The sequence below is a fragment of the Geotrypetes seraphini genome, chromosome 3 (genome assembly GCF_902459505.1).
Source record: "Geotrypetes seraphini chromosome 3, aGeoSer1.1, whole genome shotgun sequence".
Classification (NCBI taxonomy): Eukaryota; Metazoa; Chordata; class Amphibia; order Gymnophiona; family Dermophiidae; genus Geotrypetes; species Geotrypetes seraphini.
This window is the reverse complement of record NC_047086.1, coordinates 366,261,249-366,273,388: the sequence shown is the minus strand read 5'-3', so window position 1 is coordinate 366,273,388 and position 12,140 is coordinate 366,261,249. Positions and strand designations below refer to the sequence as shown.

At 40.3% G+C, this 12,140-nt stretch overlaps 1 protein-coding gene across 4 annotated transcripts in view; it reads left to right on the top strand.

Annotated features, from left to right (window-relative positions):
* The window catches only part of ANAPC1 (anaphase promoting complex subunit 1), a 261,021-nt gene that overhangs the window by 74,241 nt on the left and 174,640 nt on the right, over nucleotides 1-12,140 (top strand). For 3 of the 4 annotated variants that reach the window (XR_004538746.1, XM_033936934.1, XM_033936932.1), the window contains exons 18-21: nucleotides 932-979; nucleotides 2,499-2,573; nucleotides 4,938-5,203; nucleotides 6,557-6,648. Coding sequence is in view for 3 of the 4 variants with exons in the window: in XM_033936934.1 (XP_033792825.1) it covers nucleotides 932-979; nucleotides 2,499-2,573; nucleotides 4,938-5,203; nucleotides 6,557-6,648 (481 nt within the window). In the remaining variant the exon portion in view is untranslated. The remainder of the gene's footprint in view (nucleotides 1-931; nucleotides 980-2,498; nucleotides 2,574-4,937; nucleotides 5,204-6,556; nucleotides 6,649-12,140) is intronic. The other variant, XM_033936933.1, reaches the window with a different exon arrangement.

Sequence of the window (12,140 nt, the reverse complement as noted above, 5' to 3'; positions counted from 1 at the left end):
GCAGAATTCTTGATGTGACAGCCAATTTGGTCAGACAGTCCTGCAGAATTTATTTGGTATTTAGAATCCAGCTCTACCTTCCTAGGCCCAGTTTTATTGTGTTCCAGGCTTCACCTTCACAACTAATTTGTACCGTATATAGTTTCAGGATGATTGACTTTCAGGGCCTCGACGTTTCAATTTCCTATCTCATAACATTGTTTTTCAGTGAGCCTGGTAGCGTGGGATTCTCAGATGTGAGAATACTATGACCTGCTTGTCCTCAGGGAAAGCAAAGATACTTACCAGTAACAGGTGTTTACAATATTGCCTCTTAAATGGGAAAGAACATTCCCATAAACAACATGAGGACGATGAAAACGTTGACAGATGTCAAAAGAGCGTGGGGTGAACACAGAGGATCTTTAATTTAGAAAATGAATAGTATAAAAATCCCCCAGAAAACCTTAAATAGTTGCATGTGTGTGTGATGTGTCAAATGGAGCTAGATGGTGACTCTGGCTGTGAGGAACTAAGGCTGATACTGTGCAGACTTGCATGGTCTGTGTCCAATATATGACAGTTCAGTTTAGGATGGGTTGGGGGAGAACCTCAACAGAAACTCAGATAATTTGGAACATGAGGACAGTGCTGGGCAGACTTCTATGGTCTATGTCCTAGAAATGTCAAAGAAAGACAAATTAATCATGAATTATATAGAAACATGATGGCAGATAAAAGGCCAAATGGCCCATCCAGTCAGCCCATCCACAGTAACCATTATCTCTTCCTCTCTCTAAGAGATCCCTCGTGCCTAACACAGTCTCTGTCTCCACCACCTCTTCTGGGAGACTGTTCCATGCATCTACAACCCTTTCTGTAAAAAAGTATTTCCTTAGATTATTCCAGAGCCTATCACCTCTTAACTTCATCCTATGCCCTCTCATTCCAGAACTTCCTTTCAAATGAAAGAGACTCGACTCATGCAGATTTACATCACGTAAGTATTTTAACATCTATCATATCTCCCCTCTTCCGCCTTTCCTCCAAAGTATACAGTATACAAAGTATCTTTAAGTCTGTCCCCATACGCCTTATGCCGAAGGTCACGCACCATTTTAGTAGCCTTCCTTTGGAACGACTCCATCCTTTTTATTTCTTTTTGAAGGTGCGGCCTCCAGAATTGTCCACAATATTCTAAATGAGGTCTCACCAAAGTCTTATACAGGGGCATCAATACCTTCTTTTTCCTATGGGCCATACCTCTTCCTATGCAACCTACCATCCTTCTAGCGAATTTCGCTGTCACCTTTTCAACCTGTTTGGCCACCTTAAGATTATCACATACAATCACACCCAAGTCCCGCTCTTCCGTTGTGCACATAAGTTCTTCACCCCCTAAACTGTACCGTTGCCTCAGGTTTTTGCAGCCCAAATGCATGACCTTGCATTTTTTAGCATTAAATTTTAGCTGCCAAATTTCAGAACATTCTTCAAACTTCGTAAGGCTTTTCTTCATGTTATTCACACCATCTGGCATGTCTACTCTATTGCAGATTTTGGTATCCTTTGATATCATCCACAAAGAGGCAAATCTTACCTGACAACCCTTCAGCAATATCGTTTATAAAAATATTAAAAAGAACAGGCCCAAGAACAGAGCCTTGAGGCACACCACTGGTAACATCCCTTTCTTCAAAGTGATCTCCATTGATTACTCTCTCTGTTGCCTTCCACTCAACCAATTCTTGACCCAGCCCGTCCCTTTGGGACCCATTCCTAGGCCACTCAGTTTATTTATTTAGACATCTGTGTGGAACTCTGTCAAGGGCTTTGCTAAAATCTAAATACCTCTATCCAATTCTCTGTGGTCACCCAGTCAAAGAAATTGATCAGATTTGTCTGACAAGACCTACCTCTAGTGAATCCATGTTGCCTCCGGTCCTGTAATTCACAGGATTCCAGAAACTGTACCATGCTCTATTTTTAAAAGTGTTCCCATTAATTTGCTTACCACAGAAGCCAGACTTACTGGCCTGTAATTCCCTACTTCTTCCTTACTTCCACTTTTGTGGAGAGGGACCACATCTGCCCTTCGCCAGTCCTTCTGGTTCCATTCCCGACTCTGGAGACTCACTGAAAAGGTCAGTCAGCGGCGCCACCAGAACTTCCCTAAGTTCCTTCAGCACCCTCTGATGTACCATCTGGCCCCATCGCTTTGTCTACCTTTATTTTAGTTAGCTCCTTACGAATACAACTCTATGAAAATCAATCAGGGTCTACCACTCCTCCATCCCTATTCACGTTTGTCTTCTGCAGTCCCGGTCTGTTGGGCAGACTAGATGATCTGTTCAGGTCTTTATATGCTGTCATTTACTATGTTACTATGTAAGCAAAATGAGCATTTTGGGGCTGCACACTCTAAATTTATTTAGGATCATTTCTTTATTTGCAATAATTTTTTCACAAAGTGGTACTTATTAATGAAATATTGTTTCCTGATTGGGTTCTCCTTGCAGCTTGATTTTGAAGGATCTCTTTCTCCAGTGATAGCTCCCAAAAAAGCCAGGCCTTCTGAGACCGGATCGGATGAGGTAAGCACAAACACAGTATCTCTTTATTTTATAGAAAATAAGCACAAATGTTGGAATTCATTTAGCAGTGAAAATCCAGGTGTACTAACAAAAATTAACAGTAAACAATAAAGTCAGTTGTTGGAAGAAATAATCATGGTAAGTTGTGAGTTAGAATTAATGTGGGTAAATGACATCAAAAACATAGTTGATATCTGGAACTCATTTCCAGAGATTGTGATAACAGTGGTTAGCATAGCTGGGTTTAAAAAGGGTTTGGACAAGTTCCTGGGGGAAAAGTCCATGGTCTGCTATTGACAGGCATGGGGGAAGCTATTGCTTGCCCTAGGATCGGTAGCATGAAATGTTGTCACTATTTGGATTTCTGCCGGGTTCTTGTTGACATGAAACAGGATAGTGGGCTAAATGGACTGTTGGTCTGATCTGGTATGGCTATTCTTATGTTCTTATGTATTTATTTAAAAAAAAAAAAAAAAAAAAGATATCCTATCCAATTTAAAATTCTAGGAAGGTTACAGTTAAAACAAACACAAATTTAACAGAAATAACGCAAAATACAGTTTAAATTATTTTGGGACAAAATTTAAAACAAAAGCATTATATGTAAGTTCACAGTAATACAGTATAACTAAATATTTTCCCCCATGGCAAAAGTTTACTGTGCCACCCATGTTTCAGTGCTATATTGTACCCCATTTTGCATCCACTTCTGAATTGAACTAAAGGATGCCTGTACCCATTTTGATTTTTCCTAGCCACAGGAAGTATTTCAGCAGACAAAGTAAGCAGTGTTAGGAGTAATTAGGATAGGAATAGAATATTAAACAAATATCATAATACCTCGCTATTGGTCCATGGGGTGATCATTGCTTGATTTTGTTTACAATTTTGGTTGCTGTATCTCAAAGATATAGTGGAATTTATTTATTTAAACATTTTATAGCCCACTACATCCACAATTCTGAGCAGGTTGCATAACATTCATAATAACTAATGTCAAACAAATATTCAACATACAATTAAAACAATTAGAAAAGATACAAAGAAGGGTGACCAAAATGGTTAAGGGAATGGAATGACTTATATTAGGAAAGGCTAGGGAGGCTGGGGAGCTTCAGTTTGGGAAAGAGAAGGCTGAGGGGAGATATGTTGCAGGTGTATAAAATCCTTTATGGAGTGGAATGGGTAAACATGAATCAATTGTATATATTTTTTTCAAAAAGTACAAAGACTGGGTGGTATGCCTTGAAGTCAATAAGCAGTGCATTTAAAACAAATAAGAGGAAACAGTTCTTCATTGTTAAACTGTGGAGTTCATATAGTGTAGCTGGCTTTCAAACAAGTTCACACAAATTCCTAGAAGAAAAGTCCATAAACCATTATTAGTATAGACCTGGGGAAAACTGCTGTTTATGCTGGAGGTAAGTAGCATAGATTCTTGCTACTTTTTGAGATCTTACCAATTACTTGTGACCTGAATTGGCCACTGTTTGTTCGACCTAGGATGACAATTCTCATGTTCCTATGGTAGGAAGTGAAGAAAAGAGAAAAATAACAAATGGATTAGAGACCCTAGGGAGAGTTAAGAAAAAAAACAGGAAAGCAGAAACCAGAAATTGAGAGAAAGTTTAGTGACTGGAACATGTCAGTTTTGGACATATATTTTGCATAGTACAGAAGGAAATGGGTCTCCTGTTTCTCTATAGAGTTGGGCTTCTTGGGGTTTTAGTTTAATTTTTGTCTATGTATTTGTTTTTAGTTTGTATTAACTTTTTCTTTACTTGCTAAAGGGTTTATCTTTTGTGTATGTGTGTGTGTCCAGGTATTCTGGTTGCCTGGAGTTTCTGTGTAGTAAGCTGGCCTGCTAGTTTTCCCAAAAGATGTGGCCCATTACACTATTTACTGTGTTGTTATTGTTGTGGTTGTCTATGACTTTCTTCTTTTTCACCCTGAAGAAAGCCACAGCATGATGGCTGAAACTTGAGTTCCACTTGCTCTGATGTTGCAAGTCCTGGACAACCACAACAATTGTAATGCCAGCCATGGAAGCTTAAGAGAACAGAATTTATTCCTTTGCCGTTTCTAGGTAGGTTCCTTGTTTGAGTTTTGATCCTGAATGACCTTTGAGGGGTTATGCCTGATATTAGACAATATTTATGTTGCTGTTAATGAGTTGATACCTGAACCAGATTTTTCTTTCTACGCTAAGTTTTATGGATATGTGTCCTAGTTCTGCTTTTATACTGTTTTGTGTTTTTTATTATCAAACTTGTTGGGGGTGAGGTAGAAGTAACAACACAAAATAAGCGTGTTTTGCTGCTCTTTTTCCTGGGGTAGTTAACTAAATAATTTCTTATTATTTAGGACTGGGAATACCTGTTGAATTCAGACTACCATCGAAATGTGGAATCTCACCTTCTGACAAGTGCTCTGCAACTGGACCCTTTGGAAGTTCCTTGTTCTAGAATAGGGTTTCCGTACAGCCTCACTTTGGATTCTACCACCCTCTTGTACAACCATATTCCAGCTCTTTTTTTTGTGCTTCATCTTGTCTATGAAGACCTCAAATTGAACAGCCTCATGAGAGAAGGGACACGGTCCCTTGTTGTTGTTTTGATTCAGCTGGCAAGGTAATCCTTATCTTCTGTCATCTGTGAAACATTGAAGTCTGTATTCTCTGGACTGGAGACCTCAGATTTTTTTTTTTCTGTTTCTTAAATAAAAGCTACATTTGAAAATAAGGTTATTCAAAGCAGGGTGACCATGAAAAAAAAACTATTGACCTTGATAAATAAGTAGTTCTCAAAATGAGATCCAGATTTGTCAGATCATAAATGAATCTTTTTATAAGGCAAAAGCAGAGTAAAATTCTGGGCCATAAGGATGCTCTGTGCTTCTATTTCTAAATGTAAAGCAATTTGTGAACTTTTACTTTTTCATTTAGCTTTGAAACAACTTTTTCACATTTATAAAGTGAAGCTCTTGTGACAAAACAGTATAATATAAATTGAGTTTTCATTTGACTTTTTCCCTTTGCACCTAAATTAATCCTAAACAGAAAGTCTGGTGGTAATTTTTTGGGGAGGCTGGAGGATTAGCTACTGTACTCCTTTTGAAAGGGGAGAAGAAAAAAATGTATGTATACCTGTTTCTAAGCAATTCAGTTCTCAGATTTTTCAAGGGACAAACCAGGAGAAGACAATGGAATATAGTTGAAAGGACTACTCTCAATCCTATTCCACCACTTCCCTTTTTGTCCCAAACATGTTTAAATTCCATTACAATGCTAGGCTCCTCCATCCCTCCATCTGCAGTGTAGGCTGATCAGGCACCTGCACTCACTGCTACAGTTAGAAAATGACACAGGAAAAAATTTGTCCCAGTCACTGCCCCATTCCTCCCTTTCTCCTTCCCTGCTTCTTAACTTCGTGGCAGGCAATTTCTCTAAAAGTGATTCCTACCAGCAGCCGGAGCGTTGAAATCGCATGTGGCTGCAGGAAAGGTTGTCTCTGATGCAACTTCCGGTTGCATCAGAGATGACCTTTATAGCAGCCACACACGATTTCAACGTTCCGGTTGCTGGTAGGAATCACTTTTAGAGAAATTGCCTGCTGCGAAGGTAAGGAGCAGGGAGGGAGATGCTCAGACGGCGGCAGCAGCGATAGAGTTCAGATGGCGACAATCGGGTGGCAGCGATCAGGAGGGATGGAGATGTTTGGGCGGCGATCGGGCAGCCGCAGCTATCAGTATCTCCATACTCCAATTGGTGAAGTAGAACATTATGAGGGTGGTGGGTTCAAAGAGGAGACAGTAGGGGGTAATTTTCTTGATTCAGTGGTAATAGATATAAACAAGGAGCTGGTAGAAAATAATCTGTGGAGATTAAAACGTTCTTGAACATTTTATGGACTGTGGTATTTTATGTTACAGTTGGTCCTGTCTTTCTAATTTTTTTTTTTTCTAAAATTTCCTCTTCCTCACAGAGACCTGAACTTGAAGCACTATACAGATTTTTATTTCAGAGATTATCCAAGGCTTGTGAAGAGATTTATGCAAACTTGCATAATTGATCCAGGTGAGTTTCTCTGTGATGTTGGAAGATGTGTTTAAATTAAGGTGCTCTTTATAAAAGCACATATCCTTTACCTTTAGTGTGCTGTTCATAGTAGGGATGTGCATTTATTTTTATACAAAAACTAAACTGCAAAAGAATTATGTTTTCATTTGTTGGAAAGGTGGCAGAAATGAGCTTGTTTTTGCTGTTCATCAAAAAGTTTCCACACATGAAATGCTTTTTACTTCTTCACCTCCTTCCAAAGAGGCCTCTATCCCCTTGGTTTACCATTATAAAACAAATTGAATGAATGAGGATTTGGTTCAAGCCATCCCTTCGTCCATTTGGTTCATTTAAGCCAGGAGTTCTCAAACCAATCCTTTTAGTCAGGTTTTCAGAATACCCACAAAAAATATGCATATGAGAGATTTGCATGTGCTATCTTCATTGTATGCAAATTTATCTCATGCATATTCATTGTGAATATCCTGAAGGACTTTTACTTTAAACAAACCAGATGGATAAAAAGCTGGCTTGAGCCAAATCCTCATTTAGTCAATTTGTTTTTGATAGTAAACCATGGAGATAGGGAAGATTAAAGAAATCAAACCTCTTTGGAAGGAGGTGAAGTAAGAAGCACAAAGCAATTCACAAGTAGAGACTTTTTGATGAACAGTAAAACAAGCCTATCCCTGCCACCTTTCCAACAAATCCCATGGCTGATGTCAGCACATGAGTAGGAAAGTAAAAAAAAAAAAAAAAAGCAGCATAGAACCTAGTTTTCTGTTCTGTATTCAGACAGAGAAGCATTAGAGCAAAACTAAAAAAGAATTAGAGAAATCCTCATAACAGCACAGACTTGAGCAGCACTGTTTTTCTCAGTCTTACAGCAAAGTAAGATTTTTGTAAAAATCTTTACGGCTGTGTCCATCTGGGCATCAGTCCCATACTGAGCTGTGAGTAGTAGTGCACTGCACAGTGATGGTGCAAGGATAAAAGCCCCAAAGAGGCAGTGCCATGCTTCAATAGTATCATAGAAATCTGAGTTTTAAAACTGTTACTCTTTGGTTCTAGATAGTGGTTAACAAAATTAAAAACAGTAGGTTAAAAAAAACCCAAATGGACAGGTACAACAGACGATTTTAGTGATAGGTTACAGATCACTAACAGCAGGTCAGCAATTTCATGTTTGAGTTCTTTTAGTTCCCTGGGATGTATACCATCCGGTCCAGGTGACTTATCACTTTTTAACTTGTCAATTTGGCTCAGTATATCTTCCAGATGCATTGACATTTCTTTCAGTTCCTCTGCATCATCACCCTTGAAAACCATTTCCATAAAGACCGAAGCAAAGAATTCATTCATTCAGTCTCTCCGCTATGGCCTTATCCTTCCTGAGCACCCCTTTTGCTCATTGATCATCAAATGGTCCCATGGATTCCCTCACAGGTTTTCTGCTTCTGATGTACCTAAAAAAATTGTTATGAGTTTTTGCCTCTTTTGCAAGTTTCTCTTTATATTCTTTCTTAGCTTTCTTTATCAGTGCTTTGCATCTAACTTGCGTCTCTTCTTATTTTCTTCATTCAGATCCTTTTTCCATTCTTTAAAGGATTTTTTTTTAACTCTAATAGCCTCTTTCACTTCACCTTTTAACCATGCTGGCTCTCATTTCCACTTCTTTTCATCTTTGCTAATATGTGGAATACATCTGGTCTGGGCTTCCACGATGGTGTTTTTAAATAAAATCCACGCCTGGTTTACAGTCCTAACCTTTGCAACTGATCCTTTTAGCTTCTTTTTAACCATTTTCCTCATTTTATCATAGCCACCCTTTCGAAAATTAAATGTCTCTACAGTTGATTTCTTTTGCAACCTCACTCCAGTTATCAGCTCAAATTTAATCGTGTTATGATCACTGTTTCCCAGCAGACCCAACACAGTTATCTCCTGTACTATGTCCTGAATTCCACTAAGGACTAAATCTAAAATAGCTCCCCCTTTTGTCAGTTCCTGGACCAGTTGGTCCAAGAAGCAGTAATTTATGACGTCTAGAAATTTTACCTCCCTAGCACTCCTCGATGTAACATTTAACCTGTCAATGCTGGGGTAATTGAAATCATACTATATTCAAATGAGCAGCATAATACAAAACCACCAAATTATAAAGGAAAATTATGCTGGACACTGTCAAAAAGAAGCCACTCTGTTAGATATAAACCAGAAAATGAACAACAGGGCAGTGATTGTCCACAATGTAACTGCTTAACAACCAGCACACAGCTGTGGAGAAAAAAAGACATAGGTCTTTAAAAAAACTCTACAAGCCACAAGTGCTTCAAAATAGTGCCTCAAAGTGCTTCAAGATTATATTTTGAAGTTATTCAAAAAAATATACAGAACATTGAATCACTCGATCAGCTTCACAGTCCAGCAAGTTATAAATATTCTGAAGTTTAAAGTCTCAGTTGGCCTCTTCTAAATGATTTCTCACATGTGGTTCAATGGTAACAGCACTATCATTTCATTAATTTAAAGAGTACTTAGCTGCACTCTAGGGTCCGGCATCCTTCACTCCACATGCTTTCATCCGCTATATTCCCTGGTCTCCCTGCCGCTAGTACTCAGAGCCCACAGGTAGGTAGCATGTTCATTTTGACCTCGTTATGTGTTACTGTGAGTTACATGTGTTTATATTTCGTAGTGTCCTTGTTGAGCAGAACAGACTGGTGGTATGTCAGGAAAAATCCCCATATCCCCTCTCTCTTTTACATACTCTAGAGCTGACTATCAGCTTTGATACAGACTATGGAGGTTCAGCCCAGCCCAGAGTGAGGGGAGGTGGAACAGAAGAATATGTAAATGATGCGCTCTACACACTTTGCAGTCATGGAGGGCTAAAACCCCTTGGTCAAGACTGATGTTCCTGTCTACTAGAAAGAAGATTACCAAGGTAAGTATTGTCGCAACCCACGGGCTCCTGATCACCGCAGCGAGCTGGGTTCACCGCGACCGTAAATGCTCCCAGCGCGTTCCCTTCAACTAGGGAATCCTTCAGGCTATCTAGGCAACTGCCTATGGTGAAAACAGTAAGGTCCAATGTTCACAGTGAAGACAGGCAAGGGAAAATGCACACACCCAGGAATGTCCAAAAGTAAAGGTGTACTTTTATTTTTGACCTCTGGTTAAACTGCCTGGTATTATTAGCAGTTTGCAGTACTTTTCAATACATTTTGTATAAGAGCCAAAACATAGAGCTCTGGGCCAACCTGGCCACACTGACTTCACAAACAACAGCCTGGCTCCAATTTAAAACACAAAAATCATACAAGACTTTGGCTGGACTTTAGTCTTTCTACCTCAGTCCTCTTCACCAGCCCTCTGAGATTAGGATAGTTCCAGCAATATTCCCTCACCAAGAAAGAGCAGGAGAGAGGAGCAAACAAAACTCTTGCAGTATGAAAAATAAAGTTTTATAAAACTAAAGAGGAAAACTGCTAACCTTGAAGCTCTCTCACAGAATACCTGCAGATAGGGAACTCATTCACATGGAGCTCCTCTGTGTCTTACGTTCCTTCAGTATCTTATCTCCACCTAATTAGCCTCCAGCTGAGTTAAGAGGGAAGAACACAAATGCTGCGTAGTCTGGAATGTTACACAGTCCAAGGCAACAGTTCAGGTTCTTGAATGATTCAGAGGCTAGCTCTGGGAAGCTCAAACAATTCAGCATACAAACAAACATAGTCCCAAAACTTTCAGACAAAAAGGTAAGAAACAAAAATAGCAAAACACTTCCAACCTTGCTCAGCTTGTGTCCATTGCATCCAGACTCCATCTAGGAATAACCGGCACACTAATGTCCATGGGTTCCCAGCCTTCTAGCTGCCTCTCAGCTGTAGTCTCAGGCTCGTCTGAAATGTCCACCATGTCCCAATCCTTGCCCAGCTCGTCAGAATTCAGCTAGAGAGGCAAGCCTTGCTGCCTCTGAGGCTCTCCTTGCAGCCCCCTTTGCTCCTCCCCCTCCCTGGTCTCAGCTGCCCTGTTTTAACAGGCTCCAATTCGCCCCTCCCTGCTCTGAAGAGGGGGAAGAGAGAAAGCTCTCTCTGCAGCTGTGTCTGCCTCTGTGACAACTTCCTGCTGTGACTCTGGCCTTCTGAGAACTGTAGTTTCCTAGCTCCTGAGTTCCTCTGAGCTCTAATAGCAGGCTTGGGAGAGTAACCTGCAACTGGACTGAACTCTCCCTGGCAGTTGTCAGCCTAACTATCGCTACCATTCAGCATTTTCAGTTGGCATTACTTATGTCAGCGAAGGCCTATGGGAAATTATATCAATCTGACTCTGGAATGGGAATGCAGATAGACCCTGAGGGCAGGGAAACTGTTTTAAGTAGCCCTGATTGAATCATGACTAGCTAAAAGGTGTTAATGTCTGATTAAGAGGGTGCTTAGGACAATATGTCCAGGTGCACAGATAACTTAATCAGAAACTATTGTCAGAGACAGACTGGAAATACATATATGCCCATAGCCTATTCTTCGGTTGTTTACTAAGGAGGGGAAGATTTAACTTCTATTGAAGCTCAATAGTTTTCTATACACAGAATAAGATTCCAAGGTATAAAAGCCTCCTCTCTGTTCTATCAATCTAGCTATCTATCTCTGGAGGAGAGGGGTCTTGGCTCTCCCTCTCTTTCTCTGTCTATCCTTCCCTTTATCTATGGAACACAAAGCTTAGACCATCCCCCTTTTCTCTCTCTCTCTGCCTTTCCCTGGAAATTCACGCTTCCTTCTGAACTCTGTAAGGCAGGGAAACTGCTTTGCTCTCTACTTAATTGTAATGCTTCATTGTAATGCTTAAGACTATTTCTATAATATATTCTTAATGCAACCACCTCTGGCTGTGCCTATTATTTGATTCTACTTCCTGGTGAAACTTCAGTGAGGGAACTGAACCTGGGACCAGGCGTTTGTGAGTACGCCTCGCACTTAACCCCTACCACCATACATTGGGGGGGGGGGGCCACTAGCGAAACTGACAGCAGTCACTGTCTGGCTCATCAAAGTTAGTACAAGGGAAGTCAGCGCTTTCATAATCGGCAGGTCCAACCTGGTCAGCTCTCCTGCATAGGGTCTTACTGCTCTTCCTGGCTAACCCTGTGCCAAAGCTAGACGGAGAGCTAGATTTGTCACAGTATCTAAACTTCCCTTTTCAAATGGGAGGAGCTGCCATCTCAGATTGGTTGATTGAGCTGCTTCACTTTTTCTAGTGCAGCCCAGGGGAAGTATTAAAAGCTCTTCTCTTTGAGTGAGTCTTTTGGCCATCCAAGGCTTTTCCCCCTTCACAGGGCTCCTTATCAAATTGTTCTGGCAGACTTTAGATGCCCCAAACATGGTTCTATATGGTACTAAGGTATTGGTCTGCTTGTAGCCAACTCCTGCAGGAAAATTTGGGCAGGCTGATAGTGTTTCCCAAAGTGGATGCCTTAATTATGACACCAACCAAGAAAACCACATCTC